Source organism: Oryctolagus cuniculus, chromosome 1, assembly GCF_051225735.1.
Source record: "Oryctolagus cuniculus isolate XC-2025 breed Fujian yellow rabbit chromosome 1, ASM5122573v1, whole genome shotgun sequence".
In the NCBI taxonomy this organism is placed as follows: Eukaryota; Metazoa; Chordata; class Mammalia; order Lagomorpha; family Leporidae; genus Oryctolagus; species Oryctolagus cuniculus.
This window is the reverse complement of record NC_142867.1, coordinates 122,154,809-122,180,087: the sequence shown is the minus strand read 5'-3', so window position 1 is coordinate 122,180,087 and position 25,279 is coordinate 122,154,809. Positions and strand designations below refer to the sequence as shown.

Genomic DNA, 25,279 nt, shown 5'->3' with positions numbered 1-25,279 from the left:
ATGGGCTCACTAGTCGAGGAGTACAGGAAGAATGAAGATACTTTTATGCAGGGGCACAGCCAAGAGTTAGGGTTTTTTTCTTTGGGGGCCTAGCACATTGTGTGGAAAACCCCTCAAAAAATTTTTTTAACTTGAGAGCTAGACACACACACACACACACACACACACACACACAATGAGAGAGAGAGAGAGAGGGAGGGAGACATCCCTTCCATCTACAAGGGCTTGGACTGGGACTGTGCTGGGCTGGAGCCAGGAGCCAGGAACTCAGTTTAGGTCTCCCCTGTGGGTGGCAGGGATCTAAGTATTTGAGCCATCACCTGCTGCTTCTCGGCGTCTGCATTGGCAGGAAGGTAGACTTGGCAGCTAGAGCTGGGAGGTGAATCCGGGTGCTCTGGACGCAGGCCACTGTGGAAGGCAGGGTTGGGGAATGTCCGAGTGCAGGCTAGCTAAGACTTGTGCCAAGGCGGGACTCGAACTTCCATAAATCTGTATCAGGCTAATTTAAAAAAAAAGATTTTATTTATTTATTTGAGAGGGAGCGTTACAGAGAAAGAGAGGATCTTCCACCCTTTGGTCTACTCCTCAAGTGGCCACAATGGCTAGAGCTGAGCTGATCCGAAGCCAGGAGCCTCCTCTGGGTCTCCCTGTGTGGGTGCACTTGGGCCATCCTCTGCTGAAGGGCCATCCTCTGCTGCTGCTTTCCTAGGCTATTAGCAGAGAGCTGGATCGGAAGAGGAGCAGCCAGGACACAAACAGGTGCCCATATGGGCTGCCAGCACTGCAGGTGGAGGCTTAGCCTACTATGCCACAGCGCCTGTCCCAAGCAGGCTAATTTTTAAATTGATAATTTTGTATGGTCTGGAAATGATGCTATAGCCATTTGGCAAAACAAATGGTCCCGCCCCTGATGTAGGGCGGGGTTGGGGTCTGAACCACTAGGGGCCTATGGTGAGGCTGTGACTACAGTGTTTCTCAGCTTGTCGTCTTTAGCCCATCCATGTCCTGCTGGGCTTTATGAGTGATTAGTTACCTAATCTGTTTAAGTCTAGTTATTCCTATGCTATTCTTTTTCCTTCCAGATATGGAATGTGCAGATGTCCCACTGCTGACTCCCAGTAGCAAAGAAATGATGTCTCAGGCCTTGAAAGCTACGTTCAGTGGTTTTGCTAAAGAGCAGCAAAGACTGGGAATCCCGAAAGGTACGTGTTTGTAGTTGTAAAACAGTCCGAGGCCAGACTCCAAGGGAATCACGTGTCGTCCGTGGGGCAGACGTCCGGCCAAGCACGCTGGGGTTGGCAGCAGTGGGTGGAGGGTTGCAGGCTCGGTGGGAACAGCCAGAGACCCACCTGCTGCTGCTTCTGCAGCTCCCGGCTCTGTCAGCCCCTCCCACTCTCGGGACAGTCCTTTCCAAACTTGTCCACGCCTTCTAATCGCCTCTGGATCTTGGGAAACTTGCACAGCCCAGGTCCTGTTCTGCATCAGTCGAATCTTACTTGCTGGTGGCACTGGTACAGGCAAGTTTGGGAAGCCCTCTCTTAGGCTCTCTCCGGGCTTCTGTTGAATGAACCGAGCCCAGTGAGCTGCATTTCTGAATCGACTGAAGGCTCCCTTCTCTTCTTATCCAGAGGGTTTACTGGGGAACTAGAGCTGTCAGAAGGGAGACGTGATGGGGAACACGTCAGCTTTCCCTGGGGTACATTTCAGGAGCAGTGGAGACCAGGCGGGATGCTTTTGTCTTGAAGAGGAGTAGGCCTATCTTTGGAGCAGCCACTGCCCCCAGATGAAAGGTCCCCAACCGCAGGAGACCCAAGCCTTGGGTAGACTCTGAATGTGTCCAGACACCTTGTCCCATGTGTACTTCTTAACTGCAAACCTCAGCAGACAGCAGTGCCAGGTGCTCCGGGAGACTCACGGGGCAGAACAAAGTCAGTTCTGACCACTGCACTTGGCAGTGTCTCCTGAAGCAGTGTGCTAGATGGACGAGTGTTCTTGGAGCAGCTATGCTGCCTTCCAAGGCTCGGTCATTAGCAGGTGTCACCGAGTTAAGTCTCAGGTCCTGCGTGCAGAGTTTGTGTTGTCTACACTGCGATGCTTTCACAGCAGAGCCTCGGATAGGCAGCAGCTCCCCAGGGATTCCAGTGTAATACAGGCACCTAGGACTTTTGTCATTACCGAGAGCTATTTGGGTGAATGACTGCCACTAATTGCCATGGTTATTACTAAATGTGATTAAGATAAAAATAATTGCAAAGAATGGTTTCAAGTCTACTGTTAGAGTTAGGAGCAAGGAGGGGCCTGTGTAATCCCTAGAAAACATATTACTATGATTATTGCTATTAAAGAAGCCATTTGTTCTGTGTCCAGGGCTTTTAAAAAAGTCTAATGGCATTAAGGCAGCGAGAAGGGAGATTTGTGGACATCTTTGCCTGAGCGGACGGCAGAGAATGCTCTTAGGTTACTTTTTGGCTGACAATAGTGATTTCCTAGCTGGCAGCATGGAGCAGGTGGGGATGTGGCTGGAAGGTGCCCAGTGAGGTAGCATTTGCAGGCCGATGCTAGCTGGTTCTGTGAGCAGGATGGTGTCCTCAGCTAAGGCCAGGCCCTCCAGTGCCCTGTCCAGAGGCTCACTTGCTGGACCCTCATTTGGTCTTTTCCCTCAGACCCCCGGCAGTGGACAGAAACCCACGTGCGTGACTGGGTGATGTGGGCGGTGAATGAGTTCAGCCTGAAAGGCGTGGACTTCCAGAAGTTCTGTATGAATGGAGCAGCCCTCTGCGCCCTGGGTAAAGACTGCTTTCTTGAGCTGGCCCCAGACTTTGTGGGGGACATCCTGTGGGAGCACCTGGAGATCCTGCAGAAAGGTAAGTGTGGGGGGGGGTAGGTGGAGCTTGTGCAGGGTTTGCTGCAGGAGTGGCGGGTGGGAACCCCCATGCCGTTGTCTCGGGGTGTCCTGTTACAGCATGCGTGGTCTGTGGGCTGTGCCTGCTGCAGCTGTAGCTTATAGCAGTTGTTCAATAAGCATTAGTTTCTTTTCTTCTATGTATTGGGGGTTCAGATGTTAATCTTTGGCAAGATTGTACTTGTGAGGCTTCTCAGCAAGCAAAATTCTGAACCCAGTCCTTATCTGAGGCCCAGGCACTGTTTGAACAGACAGTGCCCACAGCCAACCGTAGACTGTTTTTTTTTCCCCCTTCTTGAAATCTCAATACACACTCCTTTGATCTGTGGCCACATAATACCTGATTGCACCCGCAGGAATGCCTAGCTTCTCAAATCTTACTCAGAAGACAGACTTTTCTGCCCACTAACTGGACTGGCGTTGTACGGGTGCCGTCCACCCTTACATCTGGAGCAGAGAGCGGGGTTATATCAGGACGCTGTGTCGCAACCTTATAATGACACGGCCTCCCCTACCAGCTTCTTCCAACCTTTTTGGACCAAGTGACTCATGTACCACAGTCCTGGCTGAGTATAGAAACAGCAATAGGCGGCAAACTTGGGTGTTTTTGCACTTATTTTTCTGTATTTCTTCTTAAAATAAATGGCAGTTACCAGCAGTCAGCAGTGCCCTCCAGCTGACTGTAAGCCTAGAAGCCTGCTGCCCTCTCTCACCCAGGCCCACCCCTGCCTGTGGTCACCAGCTCCAACCATGGGCACAGAGGCTGGAGGCAGGGAGAGAGCTGGGGGTTAGCACTGTCATTCCGCAAAACCCTTTTCTGCGCTGCTCCAGAGAGCCCCAAATCCGGGGCCTCCGAGCGCAGAGTGTTATCTTTACTAGTCCTGTTCAGCTGCTGTAAAGACCGAGGTGGATTTTTCTGTGGCTGCTGTTCCCAGGGGCTGGCAGGCAGCTGCACCGTCTTCCCCACAGCGCCGGTGTGTACTCTGCGTAGCGGCACACACGCCCACGAGGAGGTGTTGACATGAGCGACCTGTTTATAGAGGGGAAGATATGGCAGGCCCGGCACAGATCTGATCTCACTGCTGGCTTTTAAACACAGCAGCAGACTGGGCCAGGCAGTCCAACCCAAATGTGTTCTACAGACACAATGTTCCCCTTTGTGTATCAGAGTGGAGCTGCCAGGTGTTCTGGGGTGTCCAAGCCTGTCTCTGTGTCTCTAGTTTCCAAGGTGCATTAAGTGATGTTTTTCCCCTCTGGAGCCTCGAGATGACCCTGTGAGGTAGGAAGGGCAAGTGCTTGTATTGTCTGTGTCCCTCCAGTGAGGCTCACCTTAGCTGATTTCCTCAATCTCGCTCATTTCCTTAACCTTTATTGTATTTAACTTCTAAGCCTTTTTTTTTTAATTTCATCTATCTTTTTTTTTAATCTTTGTCAGTTTAACTTCCCATCCTGTATTTCCTTTATTATTATTATTACACAGGAGGCTGGGAGGAGGGACATCTATCACAAAGGCAGGTTTGGGTTACCTTACTGTGACAGAGTTGTTTAGGAGAAGTCACGAGAGTTAGGGTGCAGGCCGGTGTGAGAGCAGGCGTCCTGTTGTTGTCATCCTGCCCCATGTCGTGTGGAGAGAGACTGGCAGCAGAGAAACATACCTGAAGAGGGCAGCGAGGGGTTTGTCCCCAGGCTGCAGAGAAACCAGGCCAACACAACAGCAGGACCACACACGCCCCGACAGCACAGCTGTTCGCAGCGGGCTGGGAGGCCACGGGGTCGGGGGATGTTTCTACCTGATAAGCTGCCGAAGCAGCATTGAACCGTTTCATCTCACTGGGACCTGTGTCTTTGGGAGACAGGCATGAACTTGTTTTCCCCTGCAGTCTTTAGTTTCAACAAACCATCAAATGCCTGAGGGAAAAACCAAGCCAGTACACTCGCTCTGTGTCTGATTCTTCATCTTCTTTTTAAAGATTTTTTTTTTTATTTAAAAATCATCTTTTTAAAAGATTTATCTATTTATTTTGAAAGAGTTACAGAGAGAGAGAGAGAGAGAGAGATCTTCATCCTCTGATTCACTCCCTAGATGGCTGCAATGGCCATTTCTGGGCCAGGCTAAAACCAGGAGCCAGGAGCTTCTTCTCGGTCTCCCATGCACAAGCACTTGGGCCATCTTCTGCTGTTTTTCCCAGGCCACAGCAGAGAGCTAGATTGGAATTGGAGCAGCCAGGGCTCGAACCAGCACCCATATGGGATGCCGGCATTACAGGTGGTGGCTTTACCTGCTATGCCACAAAGCCGTCCCCTAAGATTTATTTTTTATTTTATTTGAAAGGCAGAGTTTCAGAGAAAGAAGGGTTAGAAAGAGAGAGAGAAAGAAAAATCTTCCATCTGCTGGTTCATTCCCCAAATGGCCTTTAGGGCCAGGGCTAGGCTAGGCTGAAGCTAAGAGCATGGAAATCCATCTGGGTCTCCCACTTAGGTGGCAGGGCCCCAAGTGCTTGTAGCATCTTCTGCTGCTTTCCTGGGCACATAAACAGGGAGCAGGATTGAAAGTGAAGGAGCCAGGACTCAGTCCAGCTCTTATATGGGATGTGGGCGCCCCATGCAATGACTTAACCGAACTGCAATGCTGGCCCCGAATCTGATTCTTTGCAATGCAATATAATCAGACCGTTGAACTGGAGATTCAGAGACACTGCTGTTTGATTCCATGGCTTTCTGGAAGCCCTCAGTTTCCCACCTCTCCATCCCTGTCTCATTCCTGGAGAGGTAGGCCCCTGGACAGCCATTTGATGCCACAGTGGGAGTGCTGTAGTATTGCACTACACACTTTCCAGCGTCCTGCTTCCTGCCTGGGCCTGTGCTTGCCATCTGAGGGCAATGCAAGAAACACAAAGCGATGCAAGAAACAGACGTCTGCGGGAGACACGGAAGCTGTGCCATCCTCTGCCTAGGGATTGCCATCTATTTCTGGAAAGCTTGGGGAGTGAATCCATTGGCGAGTTGGTATCCCCCTGTCTGTCTTCAAGCCTGTGCCACTCTCACATGGTGCGCACAGCCCGGAGGCGTCGGGAGCGAGGCCCGGCTGCTTTCCCAGCCCTCAGGGATTACTCACTGATTTCTCTTTCCAAGATATTAAATCCCACTCTGCAGCTACTGAAATGATGATCTTAGCCATAGGGTTGTGAGCTCATCCTCAGAGGCCTCCGTCAGGGCCGACTCGGACAGCATGGCTAACAGGCATGCAGATTTCCTAGAGAAGGGGCTGAGGTCACTGTGGCCCTGCTTCCAAGGCGGCCGCGGGCCAAGCTGACTTGCGTGTTGCCCTCGTGGTTTCATCGCTGACCCTGTCTGTTGCAGAGGACGTGAAACCGTATCAAGTGAATGGAGTCAACCCTACCTATCCAGAATCCCGCTACACCTCGGATTACTTCATTAGTAAGTTCAGCTCCCGCTCCTCTTCCCTCACCTTGCTCTTTGCGTGGGACCCTGGGGAGGGACCCCAGTCGGCTCATCTCAGGCTCCTTCAAGGTAATCCTGTGGGAAGTAATCGTTTATTAAATGGAGACCTTTCTTTTTTTTTTTTTTTTCATATTATTTCCCACAAAATGCCAAAAGTTTTCAGTCTGTTTGTTTGTGTTAGACATCAGTTGAGTTTTAACCTAAACAATTGAGTTAGTTTTTTTTTTTTTTTAAGATTTATTCATTTGAAAGTCAGAGTGGGAGGGGGAGACACAAACACACACACACACACAGAGTGAGAGAGAGAGAGAGAGATCTTCCATCTGCTGATTCACTCCCCAGATGGCCACAACAGCCAGGGATGGGTCAGGCCAAAGCCAGGAGCTGGGAACTAGATAGGAAATGAAGCAGCCGGGACTTGAACCAGTGCCCATGTGGGATGCCAGCTTTGCAAGCGGCAGCGGCTTTCCCCGCTATGCCGCATCGTCTGTGCTAGGTGAGTTAGTTTTAACCTAGCGAGTTTCTACATGCTCTTCGATGTCTTCCACATGAAATTCGTGCAAAAAGAAGACAGCTTGAACCCTAAACTTTGACCTTGTCTGCTCCTGAGTCAGAGGATTGGCTTGGGAATTTGACCTTGCACTCTGCTCTTGCCTTTTGCTTTGTGGAGATGGCAGTTTTCCTGGGAAGTCCTTCTTTAAGAATGCACCATGCAGCTTCAAGTTCTGTGACAGAAAATACAGCCTTCTCCTTTTTTAGCGTAAGACACCTAAGCATAGTGGAGGGATGACCAGAGAAAGAGAATTGGTGTGTGGCTGTTCTTATCCGGCTGCCTTACCTGGCAAAGGGAGTCTGACGTAGGTTTGTTTTCATTGTATCTTTGCGCTTTATTATAAGGAGTATTCCAGTGACAGCAGTAATGTGAACGGCTGTGTGTTAAGGACTTGGTGTGTGTCAGAAGTGCTGGGGCATTTTACATAGGTGCCCTCTGGATGTCCATCACGATGCCCCAGAGAAGACAGTCAGCTTCCCTGCTCTGTTTTTTTTTTTTTTTTTTTTTTTTTTTTGATTTATTTATTTGAAAGTCAGAGAGAGAGAGAGAGAGAGGTCTTCCATCCGCTGGTTCACTCCCCAAATGGTGGCAATGACTGGAGCTGTGCCGATTGGAAGCCAGGAGCCAGGAGCTTCTTCCGAGTCTCCCACATGAGTGCAGGGGCCTAATGACTTGGGCCATTCTCTACTGCTTTCCCAGGCCATAGCAGAGAGCTGGACTGGAAATGGAGTAGCCGGGACTTGAACCAGCGCCCACATGGGACACCGGCACTGCAGGCAGTGGCTTTACCTGTTACGCCACAGTGCCAGCCCCATCTTCCCTGTTTTATAGCTGAGGATACTACATCAGAAAACAGGAGCAGCTTGTCAGGGCCGTGGCTATGAGGTAGTGGGGTGAGGGTTAAAAAGCCCTTCTGATTTCAAAGTGTTTTCCTCTTCCTCACCAGCGTGGTCAGCTCGTTCCCCACTGTGGAGCACTGTAGATGGCCAAGAGCTGCGTGTGGGCGACGCACCTCTGCCCTGTCCCATTGCACATGCTCTCTGTTTCTAGGCTACGGTATCGAGCACGCCCAGTGCGTCCCTCCGTCGGAGTTCTCGGAGCCGAGCTTCATCACAGAGTCCTACCAGACCCTGCATCCCATCAGCTCGGAGGAACTGCTGTCTCTCAAGTATGAGAACGACTACCCCTCGGTCATCCTGCGCGACCCCCTCCAGACCGACCCCTTGCAGACCGACTACTTTGCCATCAAGCAAGAAGTCGTGACCCCAGACAACATGTGCATGGGGCGGACCAGTCGTGGTAGGTCACGTCTTCTCTAGAGGCCCCCAGGTCTCCCACAGTGACGAAACTCTGGGAGCTTCTCAGGTCCCCTCCCTGCCATTAGCCCTGTGACTTTCCCAGGCTCAGCTCTCCCATCTGGGAATGTCTAGATATCAACACCTTCCCATCATGACCTTTCAACCAAGTCATCGTCAGGACACAGACCAGGATGGGTGGGTGGTGGTGGGGTTCCCTGGCAGAACTCAAATCCGGCGGGATAAACACTCAGGTGTCTTACTTGGGTGAAGTATGTCACCCATATAGTGGCTCTAGCTGCGTTTGGTTATTTTTGAAGGCGTATTCTAGTTCCTTTGAGAGGATTTAGCTTGGAGAGGACACAGTCAAGTAAAAGTGGCCCAGGGGGATCAAAGCTTTGCATGTGTTCTGAGTTCCTCCCAGAGCACCCTCAGATCAGACAGTGGCTCCTGGCGTGGCACCTGGGATGACCTTTGCCACCCAGCCTGGATCTTTAGCCTCCTGTAACTTCCCTGGTTTGGGAAGATACAAGGTGGTTAACCAGTGGCTTATTTGGAACTGGTCATCAGCAGTGTGGTTGAAAGTGTGTATTTAGCTCCATGAGCAGGCACAGAGGTGGCCAGAGCTTCCCAAAAGAAGGTCCTCTGTTGACATGACTGTTACAGTAGTGACAAAATATTCACTGACAGTGAAGGAAAACATTTCAAAAAGAGGTGGCTGACACCCAGCTTTGCATACCGGGACACAAGCACTCGGAGGCACAGCCCACTTCGCAGAGTGTCCAGGTGGTTTTGTGTCTGAGACAAGTGCAGTCTATTGTAGAGGGCATTTGTTCCTCCAGGAAGAGCTAGCTGGTTGCTAAAAAGTTGAAAAAGATGCCTTGTGGTGGATAAGTGGGAAATAATTACACACAGGAAGGGGAACGGGAGAAAGCCGGTCTGTGGCCACAGAAGTCAGGCTGGGGCTGGCCCGTTAGAGGTACCACCATGTGTGGTACCCACTGTCAGGCTCTCGGAGGGGAGCCCCGGGCACTTTTGCGTTGAGGAGTCACCCTACACGTACTAACCCGGGCCCCGCACGTGGTCAGCTTCTTCGAGTGTTCAGACCCACACTTCCTCCCCGCAGGTCCCGTCCAGGGAAAGTCCCCCAAACTCAGAACCTCCAGGCGTCCTTTGTGGGCCCCTGTGTGTTTGTGTTTCAGACCCAAGGGGAATGGGTGGGACCACTTCTGTCTTCCCCTTTCTGTCTTTTATTTTTGGGTGCGTATCTATTTAAATGCACACACACAAGTGTGTGTCTGTGTGTATCTGCGGCTCAGAGCGCTAGAACGGCCCTCTTTCTCATGGGGCTTTCTTTACATATGTGCAGTGAGGCCAGGGCTGTGGGTTTGGGGCCAGGCCCTGTTGTAACTATGGGTAGATCTCCTGGCCCACTGCTAAAAATTACGTCTGGCTTTGCATTTTGTGTAATTGTCTGTCTCCCTCTCCTTTTCCTGGTTCTTGGTTTTGGACCCTACCACCCCTCCAACCCCAAATTAATGACTCTAAACCAGAAGTGACCCTTAGAAAGGCTCAGGAGGTATTTCTCTCTGCTCCCCTCTTCCTCGCTGCCTCCAGCTTCAGGCCACAGACACTTGAGGGAAAGGCCATTGGTGCAGGGCTGCTGGCCGCTCGTTAGAAGTGCTGCAGATGGGACCGGGTCCAAGGGCCCGAGCTGGTGCGATTGGTCTAGACTGAAAGCATTCCTCTCAGCTGATTACTAATAATCGTAGTATTCATATGCACGATGGTACACAAAGTGCTTCTGTGTCCCACTTCATGTGGACTCTGAGGCCGGTCTTTGTGTGGGTCTGTTGGGTGGGTTGTTGTGGTGCTGCCCCATTCATGGTTCTGAGAGCTCTGAGGTCTGTTTGGAGGACTCGGATAGCTCTGGAAGGACTCGCTGCAGCATTTCTCAGAAAAACTGGCCGGCGGGCGAGCGTCTTGGAGGACCCGTGCTTCCTTGCACGGGTGTAGTAGCAGAACCCACCATCTCTTCCAGTTGGATCCAACTCGCTTTTGGAGAAAATACCAGTAAATGAAGGTTCCCAGCTCTCGGTTGTGAAATAGAGCTGGAATGAAAGCAGCCCACTGCTCTTAACCACAGCTCTCGGCGGTGCTGGGTCTGGCTCATGTTTGGGAGGTTGCCAGGGCCTGGCGATGGCCTAGTTTGGTGCCATTGCTTGTTGGAACTCCTAGGAGACTCAGCCACTGTGCTTGTGGGAACTCTGATCTCCTTGCCCTCCAAGTGTGGAAGTGGCTGATAGAGATGGAATCATTTCAGGGAGCAGCAGTGCAACCTCAATGTTTGTGACTCGGTGGGTTGTTTTGTTGTGAAAACTTATTCTCTTTCTTAGCGTTTTGGTGTGTTTGTCTCCCAGAAAAAACTGAATGACCATTAAGATCGGTTGCTGGTATGAGCAAACACCTTTTTATGAGCTGTCATAAAGTCCGTTTGCTGAGAAGAGGCTGTGGCGTTCTGGTTGTGGACTGTTCTCCTGGGGTCACTGCACGTGCATTGCTGGAAGGGACAACTCCTCTATTTTTAATAAAGACAGAGAGGTGCAAGTGTGGCAGCAGGCTGGGTAGGCAGGCCCATAATCCTGTGCAGCTCTTGATTTGCCTTCTGGAGCCTATGTGCCGCTGAATGGACGAGGAGAGGAAGGCAGGAGATGAACCTGGTATTTCCTCCTTTCTGTTACAAGCAGCCCTGGAGGGACAGGTGGTGTAGACAGACAGACAGAACGCACACCTCAACTCAGATGCGTTTTATCTGGATTTTTTTTTTTTGTTTGTAATTTTGGGAGCAGTATTTTTTCCTGTGTATTTACTTTTGTTTTGAGAACCTGTTCATGTTTGAATTTCATTGTGTTAACCAATTGCCACTGTGGTTATGAAGGAAAGAACACACTGGGGATACATTATTATGGGATTGTATAAAGTGAATCTTCTGGGATTGAAAATTTATAATCAGTCATCCCTGAACAATTGAGACTTGACTTGGAGATATTTCTCTCCATGTAGACATCTGTCACATCCCTTTGCCTCTTGGCTTATGCCACAATGAGGTGGCTCTCTCATCTCCCAGGATTCAGCTTAGGTTGCCAGAAAGTATCTAAAAGTGGAACATAAAAAACATTTCCAAGAACCTTTTTACCTCTTAAATGCATTTATTTCCTCCCCCACCATTTTTTTTTTTTTTTGTTAGCCTCCTCTTCAATGACATTTTTGCCAATGGAAATTTCTCCAGGAGCTGTTGTGCAATCTAGCAGCTGTTTATAACCTGGTTTGGGAAATTAATGAACTTGCATGATCTTGTGGGCAGTTAAGAATGCCTTAAGCAATGTACAGGGTCAAGGATTCCTGACACCGCTGTGGACCTTAACTCTTTCATCAATCTCTTTGTTTTTTATTGCCCACACTTCCCCCAGTGAAGTATAAATTTCAAGTACAGAATTGCACTTGAGAGGATAAAGAATATGGCTTTCTGCTCACAAGAGTGATAGTGAATTTTAATCTCTTGGAAAAAGCATCTCATAACTTCTCTTTATTTGAGAGGGCATAAGGGCAGTACATGTATTTAATTTTAAATAGTATTTGGGAAAAATGCTAAAAAAATGACACTTCAGCTCTAAGATTGGGGAAGGGCAGTCTGCTCTTAGCCTAGTGGAATTTTTTTCTTTTTCTTAGGACCAAAATATTTTGCCAAATCTGGCCGTTTGCAATCATCTCATTGGCCCGAGACGCAATAGGAAATTCAGTCTGACATTGCTCCAATTTCTGCATTTACTCGTCAGGTCTAATACATCACTCAGAAATCCTGTAACAATGTATCATACTCATCGTTTAGATTCCTGGCATTAGAATTCTTGAGGTCCCTAGCACACGTCGGGTCTCTGTGCCAGCCAGGAGCCAGCAGAGCTGCGATGTCTGAGTGTGCGTGGGGAGCTGTGTAACAGGGCAGCACAGTGTCAGGGCTTCCCTCTACCTGCCGTGACCCCTGGACCTGCTGTGCCCACCAGCCCCTCCCTCCTGCAGCTCTGCCTAAGAGGGTTTTCACAGTTTGTTTTTTCCTGATCCCTCCTCCCCGTCTCCCCTCCTCCTCCTTCACCTCCAGGTAAGCTCGGGGGCCAGGACTCTTTTGAGAGCGTAGAGAGCTACGATAGTTGCGATCGGCTCACACAGTCCTGGAGCAGCCAGTCGTCTTTCAACAGCCTGCAGCGCGTGCCCTCCTATGACAGCTTCGACTCCGAGGACTATCCGGCCGCCCTGCCCAACCACAAGCCCAAGGGCACTTTCAAGGACTATGTGCGTGACCGCGCTGACCTCAACAAGGACAAGCCTGTCATTCCTGCTGCTGCCCTGGCTGGCTACACAGGTAGGCGTGTTCCCCTGGGCAGGGCCAGTGGACGGCACCGTGCGATCTACCTAGAGACTGAACAGCATGCTCTTTTCTTTCTCTTTGGGGGCTTTTGGGGGAGAAGTGCCCAAGAAGACGTCTGTCTCCCAAGCCACTCTGCTTGTGAGTAGCCGTTGCTTTTTGGAAACAAAATAGTGTCATCTCAAGGGTGGTAGGGAACTTCATATTTTTGGATCTTCTTCCATATCTGGGCCAAAGGAGCGCTGGGAACTCTGCTTAGTGGCCTGGCAGTGAGGGACGGTTCCTGGCCTTCTCCTGGGAGGTCATTGTAAAATGCAGCGGCAACAGCGTCACCCAAAGGCATGATGGGATGGGCTACGTCCCAGACTGTATGGTGCAGTTTGTTTAGCTGCTCCAACTTAGAGGGGGTAGAAGGTGCCCTTAGGGGCCCCTAACCCTGTCCAGATCGATCCTGGCCTTTGTAGGGAATCTTTCTTCCTTGGTTCAGTTTTGAGGATTCGTCTTCCTGGAGTTAAAATTACAGACACGGTGAGTGAGGCAAGGTCATCGAAGAAAGTGAGCTCAGGCTTGGATTGAGAATCGTGTGATGGAGCCAGAAAGCTGCTTGTTGAGCTATAGCACCTGTGCTGCCTCACCTGGGCAGCATTTGTCATGTGTGTCTCAGAAATACCCAAGGAGGGGCCGACACTGTGGCATAACGGGTAAAGCTGCTGCCTGTGGCGCCGCCATCTCCTATGGGCGCCTGTGTGAGACCCGGCTCCTCCACTTTGCATCCATCTCTCTGCCAATGCGCCTGGGAAAGCAGCAGAAGATGGCTGAAGTGCTTGGGCCTCTGCACCCATATGGGAGACCCGGAAGATGCTCCAGGCTCCTGGCTTTGGCCTGGCCCAATTGCGGCCATTGTGGCCATCTGGGGAGTGAACCACTGGATGGATGATCTCTCTATCTCTGTCTCTCTCTGTCTCTCCTCCTCTCTCTATAACTCTGCTTTCAATTGTTTACAAAAATTCCTCCCCCCTTTTTAATAAATACCCTAGGAACTCTAATGTGTGTTGTTCATCAGGTCCTCTCTGTAAGATGACTGTGTTTTCTGAAAGCTAGAAAGTGTATTGTGAGTGGAGCTTATTTTACACTCCACTTCCTCAGATGGGTCTAGGCCTCTATTCTCTTCGAATTCCCTCCACTCTGGACAAGTCACCCTTTAGACCCTTTGTGTGGATGGAAACAAACAGCAGAATCTTGTTTCTGTCCACAGATCTGATTGAAAAGTGTACTTGACTCTTATGATTGTGTTCAGGGAAGACCATAATTTTTAAGAGGGAAACCAGCTGGCCTGTGAGAGTAACTCCAATGCTTAGGAAAAGTGCTCCCCTTTGAAAGATTGGGAGTTTTTGATGCTGTGTTCACAAAGTCCCTGGGGCAGTTCATTGCATGAAGAGTGCCCAGGAGTGACGTCCGTTTGGAGGCAGCACCAAAATTGATATGGAGAGTCGTGGGCCAGGAAAGCAACCTGAATGTTCTCTGCTTTGTTTTTTTCTTGACAATAAGGCTATGATCTTCGCTTGAATGTGGCTTGTCTGTGGGAACTTGCAACCTTTCAAGGGGGTCCTGTCCTGTGTCTGGACAGGAGACTCCAGGAAAGTTTGCCTGTTTGCATTGAGGACATGTGCAGTGAGAAAAAGTGTATTAAGTCTCTCTGAGGATGTACAGGGTGCCAGCTTCTCTATTATCATTATAGCTCCAAGGTGATTTAAGAACTAGATGCTCGTTGGATTTGCTGGTGAAGGGGGGTGGGGGAGAAGCCCTTCCTGATGGGGACCAGGAAAGAAAAGGCCAAGTGAGTTCTAAAATGACTCTGTCTCTAACCACGACTTGCTCCCTTTCCTACGGTGCTCCCGAGGTCTGAGTTAGGTTTGGTGTCAGCCCTTGCTGGGTAGATGGCCTAGTAGGTGCCAGCCCTTTCCTTCCATTTCTGCCTCCATCTCCCTCCCTCCATATCTGTCCAGGTAGCTCTGCATCTGTCTGTGGAATCCCTCCCTCCCTCCTTTCCCTCCTTCCCTCTCCCCTTGCTGAGAGTGAAGGACTCTGGGAGTGGAAGGAGAGGAAGTCTCCCAGACATAAGGAGTCATTCGAATCAAAATCCAATCTTAGGCCTCTGGCCATGTAGTGGTATCTTTTTATCACTGGGGATTGAACTTTTCATTCTCTCTCCTATTGGTGAGAACAATAGCCCAGAAACCAGAAGTCCCCCGTGTTCCCTCCCCACGCTTAGGTAACACCGTGTGCTTTTAGGCAAATTTACCTTGTGCCTTTTTTTGCTTTTGGTGAAGTAGAGGTGTTCATCCTTATCTTGGTGGTGGCAGAGCTGTGAAAATGTAATTGAACTGCCTCAAATTAATTAAACAAACGAATGCAAGACCTTGGTGGGAAAAACCCTCCGTTGTCACAAATCAATTATTTCGGCAAATATCTGAGCACTTAGTGAGCACAGAGCAGGCAGAGGAGCTCGGGGGCTCGCTGTCTGTGGCTGAATTCAGGACATTGTGAGTGTGCCTTCACTTGGACTGCAGTTTCTTGTGGGCTGAATAAAGGTTGGGATGTGTTAGGAGAGTCCAAGGGTGGACTACATTTTTGGTGGTTTTTTTCCCCCTCAACTCCACGCCTGGTGAACACCATCTGATTTTGCACTGCACGCCAGACCTACATGGTGGATTTTCTGCTCTTGCAACCGCCTGTGTCCCTTGTCATTTCAGATTCATCTTAGCAGAGGAAGGAAGGATAGGATACACGCACTCAGCCTCAGCTGCCACCCGAGCAGTACTAGAATGCCTGCAGACAGGGCTCTGGCTGTGTAAGACAGGTCTAGAAGAGCCGAAATGTGGAAAAGCAGAAATTGTTGTACAAGCGTTGGTGATATTTTTATGGCTCATGAAAATATTTTCTCTGCCAAGTTCTGCCTCTTCTCCCTCATTTCGATCTGTTGCCTTGAAATTCAGCCGCACCAGGCAGTGGCCACACAGCAAGGCCGTGTGCCCTTCCCATTACTGTTCCTTGACCTGCATACTTGGTTCCTCCATCTTCCCCTCATTCCACCGGGAGCCCAGGTTTTTGTCTGTATCGCCTCCAGAGGAATCCATTTCACTTCTTGGTATGATGTCTTAGTTACTGCACTGCAAGTGTAGAAATCACTTAGGAACTGAATCTTCACCGTCTCTGGAACAGTTATATTCTTTCTTCAAAGATAAGAAAATTGCATCAACCCTCCTTGGGCTCCATGGCAACTTGTTAAATTAGGTCAAGATGTGGGGGCAGATAACATGGCTGGAGAGCCCGCCTGCGAGCTGAGCGCAGAGTACATCAAATGCGTGCTGGCTTCCGCCAAAGTGCACCTCCTTACCTCGCCGTGAACTGCTACGGTGATCAAACTGATACAATCAGAAAGCTCCGTTTTCTCTTCTTCAGAGGTACATTATGAACCCTTCTAATTACAACACAGGCTGCAGAGAAGTAGTGCCAGGCTCTCCGTTTTATAGATCTAAGCAAAGTGCCTTCCAGATCCTTGAAGAAAAGTAGGCATCGCTAATCATTTTTTTTTCAATGTCATGAGGTAAAGAGTAAAATACCGAATTGTCAGCCCCATTTTATAGATGTTGACACTGAGGCACAAATGAGTGACCTACTTCAGGCCATGCAGTTGCAGTCTACACAGCAGGCAGCTTCCGGGTTGAATCCTTAGTCCTAGATGCTCCACCTGAGTACCGTCTTTGCTCTGTAGTAAGAACTGCGAATACACATTGAGTGTTTCCGTTGTCTGCCTGGAATGAGTGGACTCCGGGTCTCTGGTCACTAATTAACACTGTGTGAGTGTGTGTGTGTGTGGGGGGGGCTAGGGCATGTGGGAGGGGGGTGGAGCTAGCATTTGGCATCAGTCCAAAGTTAATGGCTTGTAAATCACCTTTACTAAATTTTACCTGACATAGCCAGAGGTGGCCTCTGATAAGGAGTCCCACTCTTATCATTTCTGCAGTTGTTACTGAGTGGGCCGTGTGGCAATGCCCTTGGCAGTGTCTGGTTGTATTCCCACCCTTGGAGTTGCAATTCTGAATGAAATGGTTTTAACTTGTTTCTTCCTGGAGCCCCGACAGGCTGAGCACAAAGCTATTCATTAATGGCAGTGAAACGCTGTTTTAGAGTGTTGTGCAGATTTTGTAAACAAACAGCCTCTTGGTGTCCCGGCTAAGGGGGAAAAGGCCCCAGTGTCACCAAAAAGAAGCCCCTGCATGTCCTGAGCTAAATCCTCTACTTGCTGCCTCCCCAGTGGCTCTAGTGCCAGTTCAAGTCACAGAATAAGAAAGTCCCCAGGCAGGCCCAGAACCCTGAAGTTCTGGCTCACAGGAGAATTTTCAGGTTCAGTAACCCGAAGCTGCTGCTAAAACATGCTTTTGAAAATAAACAACTTTACTGCAAAGGGAAGTACTTCAAAGCCCTTCAATCCAGAGTGAAACCTGAGATTTGGCAGTATTCGCTGAAATCACAGTTTTCCGAAGGAAAGCAGGATTGCGAAATCGTCTCTCTGTACTCACATACAAACAGCGACAGAAGAAGCTTCTGGTCAGAGCCTAAGTGAATGATGGGAAGGAGTCCCCAGGGAACTGACGTGCAGGAGGCTGGAACTGTTCTCAGCACAAGTGGCTGTGTTACTAGGAACAGAGCAGGGCTTTCGCATTTGGGGAGTTCCCTGAGCCAAGCTCTGGAAGGTAAAGTCCATGTGGACACTGTGGGTCTAAGACCGTGTGAGATGACCCGGGTGGAGCACCAGTTTGTGTTCATTGCCAGAGGCCCAGAGACATGAGGTGACCTCTCTGGGGTCCTTGGGCCAGGCAGAGGCAGGGCTGGCTTGCAGGTTGCTGCAGCCATCATAGCCCCAGTGGACAGCACCTTCAGAAAGTGTCCAGGTGGAGAAGAGGATGAGAGCTTGGAAGTGAGGAAGGAAGAACCAGAGCCTCTTCCCTCCCTTGCCCAGTGGCTGGAGAGAGTAGCAGGTGCAGGGAGCCAGCCAGACCCCCAGCTTCAGCCCCTCAGATGCTGGGGAGAACTCCCAACTGTGTGCTATGTCTGTGGAGGATCCGTGCATGCATGGCATGGATTGGGGGAATCTCCGTGGAGTAAGGGTTTACCCCGCTGCACAGTCAGGAGAGATGGATGGGAAAATAGCTTTCTAGACACTGAGGAGGAAAAATTCCCAGAAAGATTTGAACTGGACAGGAAGAAAAGCCCCTTTGACTGCTTCTGCCTCTCCATGGATGAGCTTGGTGAGTTTTTTCTTAATCATCTGCCACCAGGAGAGAAAGATCACATGGCTAGAGAAGTCGGCCTCCTTGTTAAATGTAGGAAGCAGAGGTTCCCCGTAGGCGCTGGGGGACTTTGAAGGCAGCAGCCGGCTGAAGCACCTCTGTGTCTCGATTCGGCTCCAGCAATACCTTCCTTGCAAGATATTTTCGGGGCAAAGAGGTCTATTTGTACTTACTAATTTGCTGCAATATCTCTGGCACCTCAGTCCCAGTATGGGTGCCTGGGATTTGACAGCAGGGACCTCAAGAGCATAGACAGCAGGGGAGGGAGGAGGGAGAGGAGAGGTGTCTAGTGCAGTGGTTAAGATGCTGGGGACACCCACATCCTATATTGGACTGCTTAGGTTTGAGTCCAGCTTCTTGCTAGCGTGCACCCTGGGGCAGGGGGCAGCAGGTGATGGCTCAAGGAGTTGGGTCCCTGCTGCCCACAGGAGAAACTTGGATTGAGTTCCTAGCCCCATTTGGCCCAGCCCTGATGTTGTAGGCGGAGTGAACCAGCAGACAGAGCTCTCTAGCTCTCTTTCTCTCCGTGTCTCATAAATAAATGAACAAAAAAAATAAAAGCAGATTTTTAAATAGAGCATAGGTGTGGTCTCTGCCACTGCCCTTGGGCAAGCTGACATGTGTGTGCCTTAGCTTTCTCATCTTCAAAATGACGGAAACAGTAGCCCCTTTCCCACAGGCTGGTTGTGGAAATCAGTGGGTTAGTTTATGGAAAGCACCAGGAACCATGCCAGGTGCATAGGAAGTACTAAGTGTTAGCTATTACTACGACTCTGTGTTGTCCTGCAAACCTTTTGTCTTATCAGTGCAACTCTAAGTTCCTTGAGGTCCGGAGGCCAATGCCTTTATGGAATTCTAGTCATTTCTGGTAGGTCATTACTAACAGACTGGGTCATGGCACTCAGCTTGATCCAGGGCTTTAAACTTCTACTGTGTGCTCGACCCTTCCATACACCGTAATTTTTTTAAACCTTCACCAAAAACCACATGAGGAAGGTTGTGTTATCTCTACTGTACATGTAAGGGAATTGAGATTTTTTTTTTTTTTTTTTTGAGGGAGAAGTGTAGCCCAAAGCCACACGGCAAATAAGAAATTCGATGCTTTTCAAGTTTTTTCACAATGTCAGACAATTAGTGGGAAACTACCCAAAGTGTCATGTGTTCATTTGGGTCTACTGAGAAACAGATGTGGTTAGATGTGCCAGGAGTTTATGGGGGACATTGTCAAAGGACGGGGAGGGGGGCAATGCAAAGAGGAGGCAGGGGGAGTCCGTGCATCACTATGGTTCAGTTCTAGGAAAGGCTTGGAGAATCCTCGGGTCACAGAGTCGCCCAGGGGAGGAGCTCTGTTCTTACAGGAAGGGGCCTGCCTGCCACCCCCTCCCCCCATGCTCCCTCCCTGGCTGGAGCAGCCCTAGGAAGCATGACTTTGGAGTGGAGATCTGAGCAGCCCAGGTAGCATGAGAGACACCGCTGACTTGGTGGGTGAATCCGGCTGGTGGGTAAGGCAGGGCTCGAGACCATCCGTCCCCATGCCCCTGGTGGGTGGCTCCTGCTGGGCTCACTGTTGACTGTAACTCACCCAACTGCATTGTGTGACTCACTTCTCCCTGAGAGATAACGAGAGTGAAAGTTCTCCTAGGCTGATTGAATGTGAAAGTTTAAGCTCTGAAATGAGGATGGGGCTGGCTTTGCTGGCGAGATGCTCATAGGGCAGAGCTCTGTGGAGGTGGTTGTCACTCAGAGCCAAGTGCGGTGCACTTTCTGGTTGAAGGCCTCTCAAGCTTGTGTCTCTGTTCTTAATTCTTAAAAGGCGTAGGCAGGGTGCCTTTAACTCCTCACATTATGGTGAAATGAAAAGTATTTGTTCTGCTGCTCCTGTGCTGTTACTATTCTGTAGTGCTGTTTTTGCCAATCTGGATACAGCACCTTAGATCTGAGGGGTATTCAGAAATTATGTGCTGCATCAGCGCCATGAAAAATTCATTGTGCTGACGATCACTTAGTATCTAATTCCCCTCCCCAAGAATTCTGAGGATGCTTCAAAAAGTTCATGGAAAGTGGAATTCAAAGGTAAGTTTATTTTGCTCTAAAAAAAAAAATTGAAATCCATGCATACAAGGAGTCTTCCAAAATTTTGTGGAAAATTTCATGTTATCAAAAAATTGAAGGCATTTCAAAAAACATTTTTTTTGCACCAAGGTAAATGTTGCTTAATTCCATTTTTCTACATACCTTTTTTTTTTAAGTCTCCTCTTGTGCCTAACTAGTGTTTTCTCTCACTCTTAATATGCAGAGGGACTGTACTCCTAGGACAAAATAAATTCCAGAGACCAAGTTGAGCATCCTGATGAGAAGTGTTAGTCTGTAGACTTTGGAAGGCCTGTTCTCCATCAGTGGACACGTCCTCCGTGTCCTCTCATTTCCTAGATGCAGAGGAAGGCATTTTCTTAAGACATTTCACCTTGGTCAGCACTGTTTCTTTGGTTTATAACAAAACTGTCAGCCGTACCATCCCCAAGTTCAAACCTAACCCATCTCTGGTGACTTCTTGAAAGAGTAAAGTTTACCTAGAAGACATCAGGAGGAAAAAACGATAAAGAAGCCACTTCCTGACTTGAGCTCACCGGCTCGCTGTCCAAGTTTACCTTTGGGTGTTGGGTCAGATGGGGTTAGACAGAGTTTGTGGTGGGTCGCGAGGAAGGGGGTGGCTGCATTTGAATAGAGGCTGCCCCTTTAAGAGAGGAACAGTCTCCTTTCTCTGCAGCCACCCCCACACATGTGTACTTCAACACATGCAGGTGTGGGAGCCAAGCAAAAACAAAGGTTTTTCCTCCAGACACTAAAAATGTGTTAACTGTCTTGTTCTCAGACCCAAGCCAACTGGCTGAGTGAGCCTCACTTAGGTTTGCTGCAGGTGGGGCACCTGCCAGCCAGTTGCTAGGCAACTGGATTGGCTGGAGGGGGCCGCCCCAGGCAATGGTGGTTGGACAAGAACTTCTGCATTACCCTCTGTTAGTGCTGGTGGGAGCTGTCTTTGAGCCCAGACTACCTGCTGTGTGGGCAGTGCTGCTGAGCTGACTGTAGGCTGGCTGTACATAATGATGGGTGGAGGGCACTTAGAGAGGGGCATGAATGATTAGGGAGAAAAGTGCCTTGGGAGAAAGAGGATCTAAGTCCATCTGTGGCCAAGATTTCCCCAAACCATAAATGTCTGTGATACTTTCACTTGCAAAGCAGTTTGCATCTGCTCTCCCTTTTGGTGCCTACTTCTAATTACAGCCAGGATTTCAGGGTCATCCCTAACTTTAGAAAATCTTAACTATTCACATTGAAGATATTAACACAATTTACATTTTTATAATTAAAACTTTTTAACCTCCAACCTGCTTTCATAAAGTTGCCTTGTAAATGGCCAATTTCATTCTTGGAAGCCTAATTAAATCTTACCTAGTGCTTTTGAAATTTCAAAGTTCAATCTTTCTTTCTTTGAAGATTCTATTTTTAAAACTTTTCCCTGTTGCTCCACTTTTCTGTTTAATCCCCTTGCTGCATTTTCTATTGATCCTGAACAGTTCTGCGCTGTGATTGCCTCTGTAGGTTTATCTAGAAAGATGATATTTTTGTATAATAAGGACTTGATTTACATCTCTGTAAAGTGGAGTAGGGGTTGGTATTTCCATTTTACCAGTGAGAAAGCTAAAGCCCAGAGAAGTTTGAGGAGTTGGACAGGATTGCACAGTGAATCAGAGAATTGAGATCTAAGCCTTGCAACTTTGAATCCTCATTGCAGACTTTCCTATAGGGAGGGGTGTGTGTGTGTGTGTGTGTGTGTGTGTGAATGTATGTGTGTGTGTGTGTGTGTGAATGTATGTGTGTGTGTGAATGTATGTATGTGTATGTGTGGGTGTGGGTGTGAATTTTTAAAAATTTTATAGGATGCCATGCCATCATCTGTTACCCTCCACTGCTTACCATTGTGAAAAGATTGAATTTCTTAATTTTTCTTTGAAATGCTTCCTCCTTTTTTTCCCCCTTCCAGCGTGTCAAGGGACATGAACTTAACATTCACAGACTGGTTTTAATTGATTTGTGAGTTGTTTTCCAGTTTGTTTCCATTGTCGGATACTGGCTATCTTAGCAATAAATAAATACAAGCTCATAAAGTTACTGTTCATCGTTGGGTTCATCAGGTGTGTTTCTTAAACACCTGTTGAGTTGTTCTCTGTTGTTACGAATTGAGTTATTGGAACTCATATCCCCAGTACTGCCCTAGCCATTGATACAGGAGCATATTTATAGAATACGTTGACTATTCAGTGACTCATTAAACCAAAATCTTGTTGGCTAGTTACCGAAAGCACCATATTTGGATCATGTTACAGATGAGATGAGATTCGGTTAGGGTGTTGGCAAAGAAAGGGCATAACTCAGAAGAAATGGAGGAGGCACTCCCAGGCATAAAACTGTACCATATAAATACCAAACAGCCCCTGCCCTTACTTTTCTTAAAAAAAAAAAAAAAAAGTCTCTCTGGTGCCCTGACTGCCAAATAGCCCAGGTCATATCACCTCTCGTGTAATTTATTTTCAGGCCAACCACTGGGCAGCTTTAGCTTGAGTTTGTTCCAAAGGACAAGCAACTGTTTTCTGTTGACTTTGCCAGCAACCTTGTTTCATAAGGACTTCATAGGAACAGATGTGGGGCTCTTGTATGAATGCAGATTGGGGGGGGTATGATGCTCAGACCCCGGAGTCCCCTCGCCCACCCTGAGAGGCGGGTGCTCCTATAGTGGCGTGAAAGAAGGTATGTTTGAGAGCAGATGGGTCATTTCTGGATTCAAGGGTTCTGTTTTTGCTGTCTTCGTTTGGCTGTGGCTAGAGACACCTGGCTGGAAGGGAGGGGCTGCTAGACCCGGTCTCTGTTTTGGGGCCACCTGCCAGATGTGTGCGATGAGGGCAGAGTCAGACCTGTTGCAAGGGCAACCAACCATGAGAGTTTCATAGGTTAAAATAAATCTAGTGTCCTGCCCACACCGAGGTATTTGACTTGACTTTTAGAGTCGAGCTAAAGGAGATTAGTTTCTCAGAGTAGCAGATGAACCCCTAAAGGGCAGGAGGTGTGGTCAGTTTTATTTTGGGGAGCTTGTTGATGACACATAGCCTGGGAGTCACCCATGCTATATTGGGGGGGCTTTTCAGATCCTCATGTCTTTCTTTAGGGAGAGTTGCTGGAGTTGAGCTGTCGTACCTTTCATGGAGAATACGAACAAGGGTCAAGTGAGATACCGTCTCTGTGCTGAGGAAGCTAACGCTAGTGTCGCCCAACAGCTAAGAGTTCTGTTTGTTGATGATCGTTAGTGAGGTGAGGTGAGGTGTGTCTTCCTGGGGTGGTCTTCTATGCTTTGGGTTACAGCAGTAGAAAAACAGAAGCGTCTTCTCTTGCGCGTGTGTTCTGGCGAGGAGACGTATGGGTAGAGAGCAGGTGGGCCACAGTGAGAGCTGGAGGGGGCTGCCCAGAGGGGACCTCCACCTCTCTTCTGCGCCTGCCTCTCACCGGGCACAGATGACAGATGGGAACTCGTGGTTGAAATGGAAATGAGGAAGGAGTACAGGCAAAACCCAAAGTCAGTCACGAACGCTGTTCGCCAACCAAGGGCAGGCCACCCCCAAACCTGGAAAATGAGAAGAAAGATACCGACCCGTTGGTCAACAGAGAGGGTTATCTCCACGGGCATTTTGCTAGAGTTTATCCTGCCCACTGCCATTTATGTATTTAGGCTGTTCAGTTCCTAGCCTCAAGATAAGGGGCTAAAAAGGAAGGGGATTTTTTTTTTTAATAACCAACCCTCATCAAGGTACATGCTGGGCACTGCAGCTCCTGGACAAGGAGACGGGACTTTAAACAGGAGCCATGTGAGCAGGAATTTGCTTTAGTCTTTCTTTCTTTCTTTGAGAGGTAGAGTTACAGACAGAGAGAAAGGTCTTCCATCTGCTGGTTCACTCCCCAGATGGCCACAATGGCTGAAGCTGGGCTGATCCAAAGCCAGGAGCCAGCCCAGAAGCTTTTGGGTCTCCCACACGGGGGCAGGGACCCAAGGACATCGGCCATCCTCCGCTGCTTTCCCAAGCCATAGCAGAGAGCTGGATTGGAAGTGGAGCGGCCGGGACTCAAACTGGCACCCAGATGGGATGCTAGCAGTGCAGGCGGCGGCTGGGACCCCGCCAGCCGCTCGCCTGCGAGGTCCTCTGGGGCAGCCTTGTGTTCTTCACGTTCGGACGAGCAGCAGTGTTGCTGTAAAGACCTTGCCTGTCAGTCAGACGCTGGGAAGAACCAAGCGTGCAGGAAGTTGCCTGTGGCCGGTGAGGGGGTGCTGGGAGGGCGCAGAGGGTGCGTGCGGGGGGCGTGTGTGTGAGCGTGTGTGCCGCCTTTGCTCCCGCAGACCTCCTCCTAACAGGGCTCCCTCTGTTGTCCTGCTCGGAGCCTCCACTTGAGAAGCATAGTTTCCCAGTGAGGCACTGGATTCCTGATGTGTGACACTCCCGGGCGGCATGGTGAAGGGCACTCTTGACCGCCGTGGGGCCCCCAGACAGGGACGCCATTGTGAGTCACTGAACATGTGAGCTCGCCTTTCCCATGACGCGCGCTATTCTTAGCAGTGGTCTCTGCTCCCAGGGACAGAGGTCACTGGGACCACCGTCCATTTGGGTAGCTGGATGGGGCTGGGCCCAGGGGCAGGGAGGGAGGTGCTGGGAGCAGAGAGAAAGGGGCTTGACAATTGTAGGCTCTGTTGGAGCAAGGGCAAGGGCCAGAGCCCTGGAGCACTGTGGATTTGGGCAGACTTAGGCTGGCAAAGCCATAACCTGGAGAGCGAGCCTGAGGCATTTGTAGGATGAGTCTGGGGCCTGAAAACTTCCGATGGGCCTCACCTCGGATGTGGCTGCCGGCTGTGCTTGGCCAGCCCGCATTCCAACCCCAGAGCGGCCTCCGGGGCCCTGATTTGCCCTCTGAGACCTGAAGCGAGGGAGACACAGGCTCCCCGGGGAGACCATCCACTAGGCCCAGTGCCGGTACTCGTGCCGTGGCCCGGCATCCTGGCTGGGAGAACTGTTCCGCAGCTGCCCTCTTTCTCTTGCTCCCCACTGCACAAGGGCAGTTTTAGGAGTCGGTCAGAAGATCCCAGAGGGGGAGCTTCGGCAGCAGTGGTGGGTCCCTCTCGTTGGTAGAACCGAGTGGCCTTTCTAAAGGACTGGGATACTGGGTGTGCATTTGGGCTGGGCTGAGCTTCCAGGG

At 49.6% G+C, this 25,279-nt stretch overlaps 1 protein-coding gene across 4 annotated transcripts in view; it reads left to right on the top strand.

Moving 5' to 3' along the window:
- ETS1 (ETS proto-oncogene 1, transcription factor) overlaps positions 1-25,279 on the top strand; it is a 135,239-nt gene that overhangs the window by 101,753 nt on the left and 8,207 nt on the right. For 3 of the 4 annotated variants that reach the window (XM_051842815.3, XM_051842861.2, NM_001082661.1), the window contains 5 exon segments: positions 1,083-1,202; positions 2,664-2,864; positions 6,263-6,340; positions 7,968-8,216; positions 12,369-12,629. In XM_051842815.3, the coding sequence (XP_051698775.2) occupies positions 1,083-1,202; positions 2,664-2,864; positions 6,263-6,340; positions 7,968-8,216; positions 12,369-12,629 (909 nt within the window). 4 annotated transcript variants of the gene reach the window in all.